We start from the raw sequence: 20,464 nt of genomic DNA on the forward strand, positions 1-20,464 counted from the left end.
GTAAGGGGATTATCATCGGAGTGCAGAAAATAGCACATCTGGCATTTCATAGAACATCAACTATCCAAAACTAGTCTGGTTGTAATGTTATGATTTCAAGTGAAAAACACAGTTCACTGGATATTTTAATCGATGCAAACTAGCTATGTTTTATCTTTGTCTTTCCATGGCCTGAAAACCTGTCTCTTGGGGAGGAGAGAGATGAAGAGAATAGACCCAATTCACTCCCCAATTAACGCAGTAGCTCCTTCTCTGTCTCAAAGTCCTTCCTCAAAAGCACAGAACTGAACAAAAAGAAAGTGAAGGGAAGAGCTGGGGTAATTGGGGGGGGGGGTGAATGGGGGGGAGGAAGGGGCTTTCCCTGCTCATTTCTTATCCTCTAGTTCCAAATGCTCAGTGGGTATTTCAATACTGCAGAAATAAAACATGCTTTTTACAATGAATGCAAATATTACTCAGTGATTCACACTTTCCAAATGATTCTTGGTTTCTTTTGACATTTCATTTTTTGAATTATAGATTACCATTGACATCACACTAGAGTTACTCTTACCCCGCAACTCTTCAGTCACACCAAGTGTATATACGTTCCAATTTTAACCACTTACCATGTTCCTTAGCCTCTAACAAATTGTAAAAACCTTTTTTTAGATGCACATGGGTGTGGAACTCTTAGGGGGATGGTATTACTGAAGTGAAGATTGTTTGTCCCTGCTACAATTTAGAGACCTCTCATCAGGCTTGTCTACAGCACTGGCTCATGATAATAACTTTGTATCCATCCTAATAAAGGTGGTTTAGTTGAGTTTTTAAATCCTAGTGAGAGCAACTTTATGTTAAATCCCTACACTTAACGGTCTACAAAACCATCCTGTGTTCCTACACGTGCAAACAGTGACGTATAGATACTGAGTGACTTCCATCCTAAGTCCCATTTTGGAAGACTGTGGGCTAAGAAGGGGGGAAAAGAAATCACATCAGTTTAATGGAAAACCTAAACTCAATAAAAATGGTTTCAAATGTTTTCATGGAAGTTTGGGCTCCTGTGATTTTCTTACAATAAGGGTTTTTCACATAGACTGTCAGTCCTTCATGCTTTGAGGGTGATGAGAAGCAATGGCCTCAAGAATCTAATTGCACGTAATTTTCAAACAGAGAATAAGGACCAGTTGTGCCCAACTCAGAGTACTGTCTGAGTTAAGCATGAGTTTTGGATCATAAGTAATTGGTAATTCCTTGATTGTGCAATCTCCCTGCTGTTATCTTTAGGTGCCAAAGAGGAACTGTACCATGTTCTCCTTTCTAAGGTCTATTTGAAAAAGGACTGCGTTTGATCTTAACTAGCATAACTCCATTTACTTGTACATGAATTCTGTGGTAATAGTATATTTAAGGATCATTCCAAAGTTACAGTTTTGTTTTGTTTTCATACACAGCTCCAGAATGGCTGAAGACAATCCATATGGAGGGACTGGACAAGTAAGTGCTATCACCCATGGATAGTTTTATTCAAATGTATTAATATTGCAAGATATTTAGATAATGTACTAGTAACTCAAGGTTAGGAGAGCTCTAAAATTAGTTTTAGAAAAAGCTTTAGGATTTTTTTCTCCCATTTTTTCCTGTTCCTACAAGTAAGGTTGCAAAGGACACAGTCACAGAAAAAGGAGGAACTAAAACCCCATCACACACATTATTGCGTGAAAATTGTATAAACCACAGGTCAAATGAGAGCCACTGTGTTCGCTTCCTGGGGCTACTGTAAGAAATTCCTACATTTCTGTGGCTGGAAGCAGCCCTACAGAGAAGAAGCTGATATTAAGGTGATATTGACAGGGTTGCCAAGGGGCAGTTTCCATTCCTCTTGCATAGCTTCAAGTGGTGGCTGGCAATGCGTGGCATCCCTTGGCTTGTAGCTGCATCACTCCCATGTCAGACTCTGTTGTATGATTTCCTTCTTCCCTGGTGGCTCCTACGTGTCCACAGCCAAAGCTCTTCTCTTTCTTTATCTAAAAACATCAGGCATTGGCCCACCCTCATCTAGTGTGATTTCATCTTATCTTGTAAAGAGTATTATTTCCAAAGTCCCATTTGTAAGCATCTGTTTAAAAAGGAGCATGGATGACTCAGTACAGCTCCTTAAAATGGTTACTTGTAGCTCTTTCTAATGAGGAGGCAGATTGGCATGTTGGGATGGTGACAAGACTCGAGAACTTGGAATTCCGAGGTAGTTATATAAACACTGATTGCTACTGATCAGCTCTTCCAGCTTGAGTCCCCTCAGCCTGTTTTTCTCACAAAATACAAGTGTGAGCTTCACATACACAGGGGCTTAAAATGACTACTTGGGTGATGAGTGTGCTTTGTGAGCATTAAATTGCTATTATTTTAATAAGCTGCAGTTATGAAGAGATACCGAAGTCCTTTCTTTTCTCTCCCCATTGCGATTTGGGCTTAAATTCAAGGTGATTCAGATTCTTCATTGGTCTGGTGCTCTACCATTTGAGCAATGGCTCCTGCCCAGTATTTTTGCTGGTTAATTAGAGATTAAGTTTTGTAGACCCTGCTAGCATGAGCTAGCTTTGAACTTTGGTCTTACAGGTATCAGCCTCTGGAGTAGCCAGGATTATGAGTTTGAGTCACTGTTGGTATCCAGCTCTTCCTAGTTTTTTACTTGAAAAAAAAAAAAACCCAAGTCTATGGAAATGTTGAATAGACTAACAAATCCCTGTTGGCAATTAACATGTTTCTTTTTCTTCTTCTCTATATGTATGTATTCAGAGGGCCACTAGAAAACAGCTTTCAAAGTGATTACAATGGCAATACTAAAGTTGGAATATAATAATTTTGACAAATGGTTATTCCATAGCTGTTTCATCCATAGCATAATTAGCTAGCAGAATATTGACAAGGTAGTGATCCAGAATAAGCCATATGAAGTCTCTAATTTCAGGATGCTGCCTTTCAAGTTGAAGAGGCAGAAACATAATTTTTCCAGATAGTAATAGAAAGCTATGGTAGTGGCCTGCACAGAACTGTTGAGAGAAATTACTAGTTGCTATCTGGAGGAGAAGAGCAGCGTTAGGAAGGACTTCCCAAAAGAAGTCTAGGTAAGCTGAGATTTGAAAGACATACTTTGCTAGGCCTATCAATGAAAGGGAATAGGACCTACCCTGATATCCAGACCAAGATTCATGATAAAAATCATTTTGCATTTAAATTTTGTTGGCCACCATGTGAAACAACAGGATTATCAAATATATTCATACCAAAAAAATCATCCAGACTCTTTCCATTCCCCACCCTCAGAGAAAGCTGAAATTCAAGTCTTTTAGGGAGTCTGATGTTGCTATAACTAAAACAAGAAACCTGGCACCAATAGCTCATGCCTGTAATCCTAGCTATTCAAGAGGCTGAGACCTGAAGATAACAGTCTGAAGCTAATCTGGGAAAGCAAGTCCCTGAGACTCATCTCCAATGAGCTACCAAAAAAAGCCAGAAACAGAGCTGTGGCTCAAATGGTAGAGTAATAGCCTTGAGCAAGAAAGCTCAGGAATGGTGCCCAGGCCCTGGCATCAAGCTTCAGAACTGGCACAAAAATAAAATAAATAAATACATAAATAAAAGGCATAAGAACTGTGTAATATTCTGATTGACTTGAAAAGAATGAATATGCATTACTTCTCACATGATGATGCGCCTTTGCATGTTTGTTATAAAAAGTGGTGATACTGGATTCATCTAGGGACATTTTTTTTTGATTGCAGGGTGTGAGACATTATCAAAACCCTTTGTTTTACCTTTCACTTTTAATACACTATATCTAACCATTTAAAGGCCAACTGTAACCAACATGAGGGGTGTTTCAGCTTGGTTTTATACCACGCTTTGCTGTCTACACACAGGAAATCTTATCAACCGGAGATGGCCCTTTATGCCACACCAGAGGAAAACCTGCTGAAAACATTCATTCTGAAAGTTTCTTATGTGGGCCATTTTTTGCTCAGCAGTAACAAGGGTGAAGTGTGTTCTGCTATTTCCATTTTTAAGAGGTCCTTGAAGTTTTTGTAATCCCTTATCTTGAGGTTTAAAGACATCCTCAGAGTTTTGGTGTGTGCTAGACTTTGTTCTCCTGCCCTGCCCTAGTAAAACAGCATTAACCTTTAGCACAGGGCAACACAGCACCTGAGCCCTGGCACTTAGGCCTCCGGATGGTCATTGTAACTACTGCAGGGCCACAGGAAATACAGGAGCTCTTTTTCTTCTTCATCAGCTGACACTGGTAGATGTCTTTGTACCATGGGGCACATTGTTGTGGAATGTATTTTCTAATTTCTTCATTTCCTTCACAGTTAAGTGATTAACAGCCGTGTTAATGAGCCTTATTTATTGTTGAACACTGGAATGGAGCACATTTTTTTATGAATTAGTTATTGATCTGGAGCCGAAATGTTCAAATGTTCTTCATTTAAACATAGTGTTCTTTTCTGCCCCCCCCCCCATTTGGTGCCAGTCCTGGGGTTTGAACTAAGTTTCTCAAGCCCTTGCTTGTCTCTTCCACTGTAGGTTATCATTTTGACACTTGAGCTACAGCTCCACTTAAGGCTTTTTGATGGTTAAATGGAGATAAGAGTCTTGACTTTTCTGTGGGATTCAAACGTTGATCTTCAGATCTCAGCTTCCTGAGTAGCTCGGATTACAGGTGTGAGCCACCAGTGCCCCAACCCTTTCTTCCTCTTGATTGAACTAGAAATACTAGGTTATTTTTTTTGGTCAGCTGTGGGGCTTGAACTCTGGGCCTGAGCACTGTCCCTGAGCTCCTCAGCTCAAGGTGAGTACTCTATCACTTGAGCCACAGTGCCACTTCCAGTTTTCTGGTGGTCAATTGGAGATAAGAGTCTCATGTACTTTCCTTGCCCGAGTTGGCTTTGAACCATGATCCTCAGATACTAGGTTCTTAAGAGACCAAGAACCTCCTTCCTAATAAGGACAGGAGGCCATGTTGGTGATTAAAAATAAAGTATATTTTAATATAATAAACTGGCTTCTAGCACACATACTAGCCTATCCAAAAAAAAGAAAAGCCCCAAAACATAAACAACTTGAAATATTGTCAGGTTCTGTGCTGCCAACAAGCATTTCAAACAGATAGGATAAAAGAAATGGTAAGATCAGAAATATGAATTAAAGTCCTAAATGACCTAAATGGGGAAAAAATTCTTTTGGAATAATAAATGTTACCTTCTTAAGCTAGAGTTTAATTCTATCCGAATATATTGCTTGCCTACTGCTTTAGTTTTCTGTCTTATTTTTCTGTTGGTGCTATAACAAATTACTGCAAACTTGGAACTTATTAACAACATAAACTCCTCCTCTTATAGTCTAGATGTCAGAATTCTAAAATCGGGGTGTTGTCAGGACCGCTGTCCTGGTGGCTCTCATTTCTTGCTTATTTGAACTTGTAGAGAAAGCTGCCTATAGTCCTTGGCTGTGAGCCCAACCCCCACTCCAGCCTCTTGCTTCCATATTACTGATTTCCTAAATCTCTTTTATCCTATCCCTCTAGGATAAGAGAATCCAGAGTAATCTCTTACTTTAGGATCTTTTCCTTCATAATATATGAAAAGTTGTCTTTGCTGTCTTAGTAGCATTCCTAAATTCTGAGATCTGGGCTATCCACATTTTAGGAGGCCATTGTTCAGTCTAACACTGCCACCACCAAGTTCTAGGTATTTTGCAACGTGTTAGGAAAAGAGAGGTGAAAATATAAATGAGTGAGCTCAGTGCTCAGTTATCTGCTCTGTGAACTGTCAATTAAATACTTATAGGCCTTGAAGCTGGATTAGGGATACATAATCTGGTATATCCATACTAGGAATACATTTACCACTAAAAAAAGAACAATATATTTGTAGGATTCTTTTCATATACATCTAAGAGAGTATGTACCTCAAATCATGCATTCACTCAGTATTTGTTCAGCATCTACTCTGAGTAGGTACTTGTCCTGGAAGGTGTGTTAGTAAGCATACCACCCCAGGCCCTTGCTCTTGGTGACTTCACCTACTTGATATCTCCAAGTCTCTCCTAACATAAACCCCATGCACATGAGACTTAACCAAGTCTCCCATGGGAATTTTAAAATCTTAATTTCATGAATCCTATTTGTAGAGTTTTGTCTTTGTCTCAAAAAAAAAAAGTAGTTTTCCTTCTTGCAACTAGTTATTAAGTGTTCAGACTTCACATTTTTATATGGTATAAAAGCATTGACTAAGAGATTTCACTGTTCTCCTTTGCAGATCTTTCATTTGAATACTTTATCACATACAATGTTTAACACAGAATTATTTCCACCTGAGATGCCACTGTCAACAGGTAAGAAAACTATCCCTTTGGCCTCTTGTTTTGTTGTCAAGGTTTAAAAAATACTCAGGATTTGCCAATAGTACCTTCTAGAAGTTCAGGGATGTACCTAAGAAGGAAATGGTGGTTCATGTTCTAAATATACTTTCATGTTCAATATACTTTCTTGAAAAGTATTCAAACAAAAAATGTTGTACACCCTCATCCTTTTTAGTAACAGGGGTGAATGTCTGGCAGGACAACTCAGTAGCAGTTTCTTTATTCAAGACAAGCATTTTCTTTTGTTTCCAGTTGTACTACCTCTGAGTTCTTTTTAAATTCCTCCCTGTTATTTCCCATATGTGTGCAAACCAGCCTGAACTTCTTAGTCTGTTCCAGAAACATTTATCTGAAGGCCTGTTGTAGGCTGGCCAATATACTTAGCATCAGACCAACAGTGTAAAAAAAAAATCAATATCATCTTTTTTTTTTAAGAGCCTTTGTATAATGGGTGTGGTGGTACACATCTGTGATCCCAGCTGTTCAACAGCTAGAGATTGGGAGGATCGTGGTTTGAGACAAGTACAAAAAGGTAGTGACAATATCTCAATAAACAGGCTGGATAGGGTGGTTCACTTCTATCATTCCCATGAGCAAGAAGTCTAGGTAGAAGGATCATGGTTCAAAGTTGACTCTAAGAAAAAGTGAAAGCCTATCTGAAAAATAACAAAAGCAAAAAAAAGAGCTGGGGGCATGGCTCAAGCAATAGATCGTCTGTCTAGGAAGCATGAAGCCCTGAGGTCAAATTCCAGTACAAAATAAATAAATAAAAGCTTTTAGCTTTGCATTCTGAGCAATGAGATAAAACTTTCGATAGGGATCCCCAGATTGCTTAATCTTGTATTGACAATTGAACTTATCTAGCCTCTTTTTCAATTGATTGATATATTGGCTGGGAACTTACAGAAGCAATGCTGGCGACTTTCAGAGAGATGTGGAAACCAGGGTCAGAGTTGACAGCAGGGGTCAGTTCACTGTGGATTTACTTGCCTGTCTCCTGGGAGACTGCCCCTCCTCTTCTAATTCTCATTTAGAATGACCTGTGCCATGCTGGCTCTTACCTTTCACGGCTGATAGCAGAATGTTTTTCTGCATGCACACGGTTAGTGTTTCCAGAGGTCCTGGGAGGGGAGAAACTGCATCTGCCCACATCCACCTTCAGCAGCCGCAGGTCATCACAGTGGCCTGCCTTTCTGTCCTGCCCACATAGCCCAGGTTTCTGGGCTAGCGTTTATCTGAGGCTGGGTGAACCCTGCCCCATGAGAGCCCTGGGTTACCTTCCTGTGAAGAAGGGGCATTTGTGCTAGGGGCATTTGTGTTTGCTGTGAACTTTTTAAATTCTAAGGTTCCAAGCACTTTTGTTAGTATTCATGCTGAGTTGAAAATAATAATAATAATAATAATAATAATAATAATAATAATAATAATAATAATAATAAAAAAATAAGAACTCAGTTCCACCCATAGGAAATACACATTTTTTTTCTATTTCATGTGGATACCAAACAGGGTCCTGAGGCAAATTTTGTTTCTACACATGTTTTCTTTTTCTTTACATTTATAGGCGTAGAAATGAGATTATCAGAAGAACCATCAATATTCTGTGGTCACAGCTGCATGTTGTAGGAAGTGTCTTACCTTATCATTTTAAAAAAACCCTTGAAAGTATACCTAAGCATCTTATTTTCTACCTGTAATCTCCCCCAACATATTTTTGAGTCTATGATTTTCACCTTTAGTGGTGATGCCATAGTCCATTTTATATACACCACAATACATGGGATGTTTTATTCAGATTCTAAAGAAGTAGGGAGGTTGTGTAAGCCACTATTAAAGTGTAATTTTCATGTGGATTTTTCTTTCAGGTGTGTTGGAATCTAAGACCAATAGCAGGCATACGATGAGTTGAAAGCAATATGGGATATAGTATAGATGCTAGGTCTGTAACACTATGCATTAACTTCATGCTCTGCATAGTGGGATATCATTTTCATGGCACAGAAATGGGGCCGAATGAAAGTTGGCCTCAAAACAAATACATCCATATCAAATCGAATTTTCTAGGTAATTTAACCTTGAATATGTGTTTTGCAAGAGAAAGACGGTCCTGTTTCATGAGGAATTTCACATACTTAAGTCCTACAGAAAAAAAAAAAAAATGATACCCAAAAGGCAACTATTGCTAAAAGAGTAAGAATAGAGAAATTAAGGTTTACTGTCAGTGTTTTCTCTCCCCTGTATTTTGCATAAAGTTTTCTCCGTATATTGCTTTTTTTACAGGGCTATCTTCTTGATGTGTTCTTTTAGAATTCTGGATGAAATGTTTCTATATTCTATTGCCAAACATGCGCTTGCTTGCACACTCTCTCTCTCTCTCTCTCCCTCTCTCTCCCTCTCTCTCCCTCCCTCCCTCCCTCCTCCTCTCTCTCTCTCTCTATATATATATATCCTTAGTGAAAATTAAAGTAAAATTTTTAATTAGAGGTTTTTCTCGTTTTAATATTATAGTTAATTATAAAAGTACCTTAAAATGTCCTAAGATGACCCGGGCACTGGTGGCTCACGCCTGTAATCCTCACTACTCAGGAGACTGAGATCTCAGGATCACAGTTTGGAGCCAATTCAGGCAAGAGAGTCTGTCGGTACTCTTATCTCCAATAAACTACTCAGAAACAGCTGGAAGTTGAGCTGTGGCTCAAGTAGTAGAGTGCTAGCCTTGAGCAAAAAGAAGCTCAGGAACAGTGCTCAGGCCCTGCATTCCAGCCCCAGGTTTGGCAGGCAAATACACACGTGCGCATGCACGTGCGCGCGCGCGCATGCGCACACACACACACACACACACACACACACACACACACACACACACACACACACACACACACACACACACACACACACACACACACACACTGTCCAAAGATGGCTCATACCTATAATCAGCTACTCAGAAGGCTAAGATGTGAGTATCATAGTCCAAAATCAGCCCAGGCAGAAAAGTTCATGAGACTCTATCTCCAATTGATCAGCAAAATACCTGGCTAGAGGTATGGTTCAAATGTTAGAAGACCAGCTGAGCAAATTTGAGTCCTTAAGTTTAAACCTGATTACTTTCCCTCAAAAATGAATGCCTAAGGATGAATTTAATACAGAAAAAAATATAATTAACTACATACTACTTGGCCACTGATAGTCTATTTTTCCTTTCTCTTCTATGTTTCACTTTAGACTTTCCAACTGACCTCCTGGTATATTTCTTGAATAATAGGAAATAATTTTAACTTTGTTGCCTGTTGTTCTCTAATATATCTTGGTTCATCATGATAAATGAATTGATAAAATTCTACTTTAACTTACAGTTTCTTTTAACTTCTAACCTCAAGCTTTATCTCTTCTTTACAAATTTATCCACCTGAAGTAAGTTCTAGTAAGCTAGGAAACAAGCAAGATTCAAATGGGAAGAGCTTTCTGTATTTCAGACCTGTGGACTTCCTCATAGTGAACATATTAATATTTATCCTGTCAGAGTTCCTGATTTTCCTTTTGATGTAGATTTACCTTCTCCCTTGCTTTATGTTTTTACAATAATGAATTGGCGTGTACTTGTGTTCAGTTAAATTCTTTGCAGAATTTTATTTTAAAAGTCTTTGTACTATTTATATTTGCTGTAGATTTAATTTTTATTAAGTTAGTGTCCTTTGCATGTGCTGTTTTAGGGCAGTCTTTATCCAGGAACACAATACTCAGAACTTTTACAGAAAATAAAAGGTGATGATTTAATAAGAAAAGACCAGGTGAAATTATTATTATAAAGGTGATATTTACTTGACTCAGTAAGGGAAAAGAACAGAAACCTTAGTGCAGAGAGAAGCAGGCAGCGTGGGCTCTTTATTTGTGTCTCCCACGTGGTAGGTTGCTAGCTCCATCTCTCTTAATTTCACCCAGAGCACATTCTCTGTGGAGAGTGAAGGCTCCTGTCTTCATGATGTGAAGGCAAAGGGAACTGTCATAACACTCGGGAAGTGCTCGCTGCTCATTGTTGGTGTATGTGTTGCCCTGAAAAGTACTCTGTTGGGAGACAAGATTGTGAAGGCTGTTGGCACTAATTCTCGCCTCTGCCTGTGGTGGTCTAGGCAATGTACCATCAGCACTCAACCAACATTGACTTATTGTGGTCCTCTAAACTGTAAAGAAAGCTATTGTTTAATGAACAAGAGTAAATTTAACATTTCAAAGGAGGAAAAGGAATTCTATACTTGTGGAACTTCAGCTAGAAAAATTGATTTGAAACCCCAATTTAACAACATACTTTCAGTCTTTTACTTGCTTTACCTTTTTTTTTTAAAAAAAAAAAAACAAAACAAAACAAAATAATGATTTTGAGAATCTTCACAGTTTCTTTTGATTTCTGTTTGTTGTTTTGTTTTAGATGGCCCATTCCTTCAAATATTAGAACAACCTAAACAGGTAAGAAGTCTAAAGGGATGGGAATTTTGTGTTTGGGTTTTTGTTCTTTTTTTTTTGCATTCTTGGATTCCTACACATTACAAAACATCAAGACATCAAACTTTGAATAATAGTAAATAAATTTTATGAAGGAAATAGCTTATCTGAGTGATGATCAGCCTGCCAAATTACATAATAACTGCGTTCATCTACTTTACATGTCTTAGTCATTCTTCAAATGGTCTTGAGCCTTGGTACACAGTTCTGTGAAACTCCAGTTAATTATAGATCCTTGGTTATTGTGCTGTCTCTGCCAGCTTAGCTTATCAGCCATTCCCAGGAAAGACTCAGGTTATTTCCATGCATTTTCTTTACAAAGGAAATATGCATGCATGCAGTTCATATTCACTGAGCTTTATCCATTTGTCATGCCCATTCTCACCTATGACTTCCTGATTTCCTCCTTCCTCACCCACTCCAGTATTTTCTGTTTGGTGAAATATGTTGCCTAAGACAGTGCAAACACTCCATGGGTTTGTAGTTGAATAATCTTCCCTCTGGTGTTAGCGTTAGACTCACCCTTGCCAGAACAAGGAGAGAAGTATATCTCTTTCTTCCCACTGGATTCTGTAGAATATAGCTCAGAATTAAAGTAATCCTAGCCACTCAAGAGGTGGAGATCTGAGGATTTAGGTACGAAGCCACTCTGGGTAGCAAGTCTGTGAGATTCTTATCTCGAATAACCTACTCAGAAAAAGCCAAAAGTGGTGCTGTGTCTCCAGCCCTGAGCAAAAAAAGCTCAGGGACAGAGGTCAGGCTCTAAGTTCAAGCCCCAGGACCAGCCCCCAAACAGAATTAAAATGGCCTAAAGCCATTCCCCAACTCTGGATAAACAAATATTCATTGGATGCTGCTTGAGTCAAGTGCTATGAAAGAGGAGGAAAGAAAAATTTTTATTATCCGTCTATTGGACATTTCAGTAGCATCTGACAGAATATGAACAGTCACTACACTGCAAATGGATGGGCTTACCCCACCTGTGTGAGGCTGAGGCTATGCGTATCTTTCCGCTTGCAATGTGTGTTGTTTATGTAATGGTGAGTAACTCAGATGTGTGCATGGTTGGGCCCTGTTGTATTGGGGAAGCATCAACCAAGTGCTGAAGAACTTCAATGCCATCATTGCAGGGAGGTTCCCAGAGTCATATCATGCAATAGATTTGGTCAACACTTAAAGAATAGGGGTGCGTGAATGATGACCAGGTTATCTTGATAGGGTGGAAATTAGACCCAAGTTTTTGTTGCATGGACAGAAATTCCACATGAGAGTCAGGGCACTATTGCAGTTGCTCAAAAGAGGCTCATCCTGACCACACTTTCCTTTGCTTCATTTCTATGACCAACTCTGTAGGAAGGATTTCTCTCATGAATTTATCAGCTCTCTCAAAGATCATCCCGATGGAGTTCTGCTTCCTGAAATTCTCTATGCAATAATCTGGCATCCTGGAAAATTCCCTAGCTTGTAAATATCCATGAAACTGATAAGTCAACTAAAAATGTGTCTGCACCTGTATTTTTTAAATACTTGTGTTTTTTAAATAAACATAATAAGAATTTTAACAAGCAAGTCCTTATCCTCGACCCAAAAAGTCATAATGAAAAACTGACATTCATTTATGATTTACCTGAAAGATTACTTTCAGGTAGTTCAATAATTCAAAACTTAATTCATTATGCATAAACACATTAAAAATTTACATGAGTAAAACAGTATGTTTGTTTTCCAAGCTGGTCTTATTTTGATGTGTGACTTCAGTGAAAGTAATATGGCTATATTTAAGTCAGACTTTCTTTTTTGGGGGTCCAGTCGTGGGGCCTGAACTCTGGGCCTGGTCGCTGTCCCTCAACTCTTCCGCTCAAGGATAGCACTCTACCACTTGAGCCACAGTGCCACTTCCGGCTTTTTTTTCCTGCTTATGTGGTGCTGAGGAATCAAACCCAGGGTCTTATGCATGCAAGGCAAACGCTCCACTGAGCCACCTTCCCAGCCCTTAAGTCAGACTTTCTGACTAGAAAGATGTAGACTTGCCTTTGGAGGTGATGATTCATTTTAAGCAAATGGAGTTACTGAGATGAGTGACTATGGATTGGCAAACTTTTAATCTCAGGAAAACTCAAATCAGAAGTGCATCCACATTGTGCATTTGAAGGTATCACATCTTCTTGAAAAAAGGATTTGACTTCGGAGTCAGAATGACTTCGTGTAGAACATCAGATGCAAATTCAACCAATAATAATGCAATGATATACATTGTTTTACACACTGTAAGCACACCGTTTAACACATGCCTATTTACTTTTTATTTGACACCAATCTCCATAAGATGTAAAACTATACATGTGTATATTTTTCCAACTGCCCCAAAGGAGTTTGGTATTAATTAAGTTAGGGAAAAAAATGTCCTTTTTCTTAGGGGCCTTTTTAGTATAGACTTCCCCAGCTCTGAGAGAGATGCATCATATTATATTCTTTTATATATTCCATCGGTTGCATGCTGATACTGTCTTAAAACTGAAATGTGTTTGAATTGATTTGCAGTCAAGTAAGTCTCATTTTGATGCTTAGCTCTTGCTAGAAGCTGGTTCTTGAACATGCTTTTGTTTTTTGATGTTCTTAGAAACTTCACTTACTGTTAAAAATAAACCATCAGCCATTGCTTATAAAAGATACTGAGCTGATTTTGTAACTTCATTGTTTTAATTTGAATTTTATAAAAAGCAAAACAGAAGAATTGTTTTAAAATTTTTTACCTCCCTTCAGAAGATCTTTTTTTTGTGGCATCCAGGTTTGGAGTTCCCTGTGGAGCTCTTTTCAGTTTTTTAGATTTTTTTTAAAATGAGTTTCACCTACACTGTGGATCTGTGCTTGCCTTGAAGAAATTTCTCATGCTGGGGAATTGACCTCAGGGCTTTCTCACTCAGTGAAATGTGCTTTAGGACAATCTTCTTTGGAAATCAGGAAGTCCTTAGAGAATACAGAGACAGTCACAGAGATTTAAATGAGTTCATAGCACTGAGCCAACTCGGAGATAAAATCCTTACCAGGAAGCGGGTAGCAGTGCTCAACAAAAAATGTACTCATTAATTTACTCATGTAACTATAACTCCTCTGTACAACATCTTTACAATAAAATAAAATTAAAAAATATCCTTACCAGGCCTAATGAAATACAGCAAAATCTAACATGGCAAGTGTTTTACATTGGTGCATGAGCTCAAAGCAATTAAAACCGTTGTGTCCTCTGGAGTTTTATGTGTTTGAGGTTGTAAAGTAGAAACCCCTCACCAGCAATTAGTGGTTATGGGATGTTCCCAATAGTCTAGTGATCTAATGCTGGTTCTATGAAGTCTAGCCCACACTAGAAATAAATGGAAGGTGAGGTTGTTTCTTAAAAATATGTTAGCATATTGTTCTTTTCACCCTGAGGTGAAAAGAAAAAAAAAACATCCAGTTAAGTGATGGTTTAGTTATAAACTATGAGTACTACCACAAATTGGCATCATTATAAAGTTAAATGATTCAGAAAATATAGCAGAAGTGCCCTTAATATGATGAGCTCCCTTAATTTGCATAATTGTTTATGCAGTATTCTTTGTCTACAGATATGCATAATTGTATGATTGGATTATAATTAAATTCACTCCAAATAAATAATTTAGTTAGAACTAGAATAAACCTTAAAGATAGTCTGGTATAATTGTCCCATGTGGATAGGTAACAAAACATAGCACTTGGGTATTGATTGGTTTATAATGGTTCATGTAGTTAACTTCATTGGTTACTAACAGCTGTAAAATTCCTGGATCAGATTTTTTAAAAAAAGAAACAAAAAGAACTATCTGGTTTTGGATTCCTTCAGGCCAGTTAGTCTTCAAGCTTGAGCTCAATTACATCAATAACTCAAAAATGAAAGACTTTATCCTTTGAACTAAGAGGCCCATCAGGTGTCTGGTGTAACAGATGGCAAAGTATTGGGGGGGGGAGGAGGGGGGTAACAACTCCTGCCATAAGAGAAAAGAGAGGAATTCCTCTGAGTAGCAGGTAGAAAAACAGAACTTCTACCAGTCAACCAACGTTCAGGGCTTAGCAACAGCAATTTGAGAGGAGGGAGCTCCAATTCAGACAAGCCGTAACACATCGCATCCAAAGACTCAGACCTGCGTCTTGCAGAAGAGCTACTGCAGGCTTGCATGTGTGGCTTCTCAGACACAGCTCAGCACACAAGTAGTAGTTCATGATCATTTGCGGACAGTAATTTTCATTTCCAGAGTACCTTTCACAGTCTCCTATGTGCTCTATCTCTTATCTACTTCACCTAGAAATTATACATTTGAATATAATTTTATCGCTATCATTGTTAATATGTATTTCTCCACTTTACTGGGTCTGTGTTCACCTTTGCAGAGAGGATTTCGTTTCCGTTACGTATGTGAAGGCCCCTCCCACGGTGGACTTCCAGGCGCATCTAGTGAGAAGAACAAGAAGTCCTATCCCCAGGTCAAAGTAAGTCTGAAGTGACAACTTTTTAAAAAAATACTGTTAAGTAGTTGTACAAAGGAGTTTGAATTCAGCGTGTCAGCTTATGAGTAACACTGCATCTTGAACAATGAGAAGCAACACACTTTAAAACTGTTTCCATGTCCACTTAGTTTAAATTTTTTCATCATCAACTAGAACACTTTTACTATTTCTCAGTCATCTTAAAGGGTTTTTCTGGTTTTGGTTTTGGTTTTTGTGCGTCATGGGGCTTGAACTTGGGGCCTAAGTGCTGTCCCTTGAGCCTCTCTGTGCTCAAGGCGATCACTCTACCACTTTGAGCCACAGTGACACTTCCAATTTTTGAGTGGCTAATTGGAGATAAGAGTCTTATGAAGACTTTTCTGCCTGAGCTGGCTTTGAACCATGATCCTCAGATCTCAGCCTCCTGACTGAGCTAAGACTTATAGGCATAAGCCACCAGCACCCAGTTCATCTTAAAAGATTTTTTTTAACCTCTCTGAAACTTTAATAAGTCTTTGAAACAAATGCTTTATTTAGGCTCTGTAGAGATTTAGTGAGAAATGAAATAGATGACTGAGTTTATGAACTGTATGTTATAATATTTAAGATTATGAATTCAGATCTAGACAATAAGAAAAGCTATGTAGGCATTGAATAGGCTTAGCCAATACTTCTAAGCATTGTCCTAAAGTATAAAATACAGAAATATGAATAGCATGTTCTTCATAAAGTCTTTTAGAGGAGTGAGGAAATATATACAAGTGCTCTATAGAAAACCTGTAAGTACCCAAGAGCCTCAGCCCAAGCAGTTATGACTGTGCATTGGTCTCTGTTGGAATGAACAACTTAATTGCCCCTAGATTCTTTTTTATTCATTGACTTAATTGAGAATTTTTTTTCTAAGTGAGTTTGAGTTTTTGATTTTGATAATAGGTTTCCTGGTTTCATTTATGCCGCAGGTAAGTTAGTTAACAATTATAATTTAGTCAAAAGTTTTTATTCATTCAGTCATTTGTATTTTAGGCATAAAAGTTGCCAACACCACTGCAACGAGGTGCACATACCCCTAAGGATACAACATACTTCGGAGCTCATTTGTTTTGTTGGCTTATTTTTATAAACAGATGCTCAACCAATCTGGCCCTTACCAAAATTCTCATGTAAGGGAATTTATCTTTGGTTTTGCCAAACTCATGTTTGTTTCTTCCCTTTCCTCATACCCCACATCCAAGCCCAGGACTTTCTAGTTTCTTATCCTTATTCTAAATGAAAGAAAGAATTACTCTGATCTCATTCTGTGAAACTCACTAATAGCATGGGGGTCCTACTCATCATATTTCCATTCTAAGTCTTATAGCTCCAGTTGTGGAATGAAAGGCGTTACTCCTGTTAAAGGTAATTAGGCAGGTAGATGCAAATGTCTTTAGTCTACAGAAGCAGGCCACAAGGATGTTTTCCAGGTGTTAGTAATATTCATTCCAAGTCCAGTAGTCTCAGAACTAATGAAGCTAATGTTGTAATTCTCAGATCAGAACCAAAGGCATAAGAAATTCAACTTGGGGAAGGGAATTGGGGGGGGTTGCTGTCAATTGTTGATTTAAGTCCTAGAGTCCAAAGGATGGAGAATCTGGAGTTTTGATAGGCTAAGGACAGGAAAAGAGCACTGTTTGAGGTCTGGAGAAAGAGACCAAAGAAGTCTGTCTCTGAATTTTTGTTGTCAGGAGCTCCAGCTGATTGGAGGAAGTCTACGTACACAGAGGGCAGAATTTCCCCTCTCTCATTCCACTGACATGTCAGTCTCTAGACACTCTAACAGACACACATAGAAATAATGCTCCACCACCTCTCCTGGTGTCACCTACTCCACTCAGGTTGGCCTCTAAAAGTAACCATCCCAGCAGTCATGACTTCTGGGATGAAAGAATGAGATCCTGCCTAGGGAATGGGGAGAAGTACCACTAACGAGGGGAAAAGCACGTGCTTACGTCTGTTACATACAATATCTTCACTTCACTAAATAAAAGGTACAATGCCTTTAAAAGAACAGAAACTCAGAAAGGAATCAACTGGCCTTTCTCAAATGCCTGGTGGTTTTCCTATCGTATAGCAGACCACTGAACCTCTCTCATTGATGGTGTGTACTTGCTGGTCACAAGGAGATAAGGAGACACGACCTGGGGAAGGCAATGGTGAAATATATCACTGAGCAGGAAAAGTCTGTCAAAGAAGGAGGAAAGACAGCTTGGGGGAACAAAGGCCATTATATCCAGCACTTTTTTTAAAAGCACATGTGTCTGTAAGACATATGTAAATATCGTGTTTATGTGTCGGTCAAACTGATGGTAATTTTTAAAAATCACATGTGATCAATACTGACATGGCTGGATTATGGGTATTTAGAAACTAGTATTAAGAGATAAACAGGTTTTGTTTGTACTGGCCCTGTTCCCTTCCATTGCTCTTGTGCTTTGTGGCTCAGGGCAGTTCTTGGTGCTAACATAGCATTAACTCTGATAAATTTATGGGCTTCTTTATGTCTCTTCTCCACGTAGTGACTCCACCTACTCAAAACCAATCCTACCCTATAGTTCATTACAATTTAGAAGTGAAACAACTTAATGTTAGTTAGATAGTCTTGCCCAATTTTGTCTATGTGAACAAGTTTTAAACTTAGTGGGAAACATATATATAATATATAACATATATATGTTATATATATATATAAGCAAGTATATAAGGTATTTAAAGCAGAGCAAGTCAAAATACAAAAATAAAGGAGTTGGTGATTATTCAAGTTTATCTAGAGCTACATTGTTTCCCACAATCAGCATATATTTATGAAACATCCAATCACATTGTAAGGAAGTGTGTTTACAGAACATTATAGACAGCCCCTATTCCTTTGGCCCATTCACTAAGACATTAAGTGCTTCCATTGTTCCGGCTATTTATAGATAATATTATTTGTTTTAGAAATGTTTAATCAGAAGGACAGGAAGAGAGAAAGAAGAGACCATCATGAAGTATTTCTTCTCCAAAGCTTTTCCCCTAGTCTAGCTCCTAATTGCCTTCCCCACGTAGGATAGCCATAAACCTTTGAGTTTACAGAGGTGGTTTCAAATGCATTTTTCCTCTAAAATGTAGGACCTGGAAAAGGTTGCTCTCCTCTCTCATCAGGATTTGTCAGTTGTACTTCCTTCTCTGTGGTAATTGACTAAGTACCTGTGCCAGCTGAGGCCAGGAGGGATGAATGACACTTGCTCCCACTTCAGAGTTTATCATACTCTTTACTATTGGCAATTAGGGTCAGAAAATTCTTTGTTATGGGAGGGCGGCTGGTGCATTGCAAAATATTTAGTAACAACTCTGACCTCTCCTCATTAACATTTCAACAACTATGCGAACAAAGTGTCTTTGGACATTATCAAATGTCCCCTAGGCGGGCAAAAACATCTCTTTTGGAGGACAACTGATGTAGGTACAATGCTGAGTGGATTTTTACGTGACTTCTTTGCATACTTTTCTACTCAAAAGCTGTATAATAAACAGGGCATGGAATTGTGTATGTGCATAGTCTATTTTACAAATATATGCACCTGTCCTGATTATTAGCAGATGCTTCTTATTTTCAAAATGAGGTTATACTATCTGAGTCATTTCTCCTAGAGTCCCTGTGTTAATGTACCTGGTTACTAACAAGCATGTTAGCCTTTTTCAGGATGTAACAAAAATAGTTGGGGGAAAAAAAACTGCAATGGAAAACAGATTTACTTTGGCTTACAGTGTCAGAGATGTCAGACCATGAGTTGACTGGCTGCATTGCTTTGGCTTCAGGCAACGCTGAAACATCATAGTCAAAGACTATGGCAGAGGAATGCCTGAGACTTGAACTCAGAGCGTGGATGCTACCCCTGAGCTTTTGTGCTCAAGGCTAGCACTCTACCACTTGAACCACAGCTCCACTTCTGGCTTTTTGTTAGCTAATTCCCTGCTCAGGCTGGCTTTAAACCGCCATCCTCAGATCTCCACCTTTCAAGTAGTTAGGATAACAAGTGTGAGCCACGGTCCCCTAGTGGATGCAGGGACTCTGAAGAGATAGGAAGTGGCCAGGGATATGTTCCACCCTTTAAAGGCATACTCTTTCCATCAACCAAGCACTTCTTCCCAATTACCATTTCCTATGAAGTATTAATGGGTTGATTAATGCTGCCTTCATGTAGCTGTGAAGAATTTCACTTAGCTCTACAAGTCTTCACATTCTTGCATACAGAAAATTGAAGTAACAGGCACCAGCTACCGCAATATAGATTTGATGGTAGTATTCGACTGTATTTCTTTTCTCCCTCTCTCTGTCTCTATTGCATGTCTTTCTTGCTCTGAAATAGAATGTATGATTTCAGCTAAATCCCCACTCATCACTTGCTTTGTTCTTCTTCTTCTTGTCCATTGGGAAAGCCGTGTGCTATATTCTAAACTTGCTTTCTCTGAGATGTTGTTGCATTTTTACTCGATAAGTTTGCATTTGTAAACACTGGCATTTCCTCCCGCCAAAAATAATGTTTACCTGCTTCACCACAAACGTTTGATTTTTATCTGATGACTTCTCTTCAGTCCAAAAGAGAGTTAACACTAGGCCCCATCAAAGCTTAAGCAGTGTGGTCACAGTATTGGTTCCTTTTTACGATCTGAATAAAAATGTGTTCATGAACAGCATGGAGTTATGTTACCTCTTCCAGAGGACTCTCACCTGGACGTGTGTACACATATATACACATATGCATATGGAAATAAATCCAGGGAGAGTATGCCAACTCACTCTTTTGCCTCCCCCTATTTTAAGAAGTTTTCCTGTTAAAGATTTAATCATCCATTATACTGGCCTATAAAGTGTGCCTTGAACATTTGCTCAAGGATTTCATCACGGAGGCTGGCAGGAAAGTACGAGAAACTTCCTCTAGGCTGAGCTTGTCCCTGCCTGTTTTTGACTCAGCAAGGAGTGCCAAGGAAGGCTCCTTGCCCTCTTTTTCCCGAAAGTCTTGCATGAAGAAAAAAAAAATTC

At 38.7% G+C, this 20,464-nt stretch overlaps 1 protein-coding gene across 2 annotated transcripts in view; it reads left to right on the forward strand.

Moving 5' to 3' along the window:
- Nfkb1 (nuclear factor kappa B subunit 1) overlaps positions 1-20,464 on the forward strand; it is a 120,482-nt gene that overhangs the window by 18,556 nt on the left and 81,462 nt on the right. For both annotated transcript variants that reach the window (XM_070022348.1, XM_070022349.1), the window contains exons 2-5: positions 1,437-1,479; positions 6,300-6,375; positions 10,829-10,866; positions 15,310-15,408. In XM_070022348.1, the coding sequence (XP_069878449.1) occupies positions 1,444-1,479; positions 6,300-6,375; positions 10,829-10,866; positions 15,310-15,408 (249 nt within the window). In that variant the 5' untranslated portion in view covers positions 1,437-1,443. The remainder of the gene's footprint in view (positions 1-1,436; positions 1,480-6,299; positions 6,376-10,828; positions 10,867-15,309; positions 15,409-20,464) is intronic.

This window comes from Dipodomys merriami, unplaced genomic scaffold, assembly GCF_024711535.1.
Source record: "Dipodomys merriami isolate MVZ:Mamm:240054 unplaced genomic scaffold, mDipMer1.0.p SCAF_15, whole genome shotgun sequence".
Classification (NCBI taxonomy): Eukaryota; Metazoa; Chordata; class Mammalia; order Rodentia; family Heteromyidae; genus Dipodomys; species Dipodomys merriami.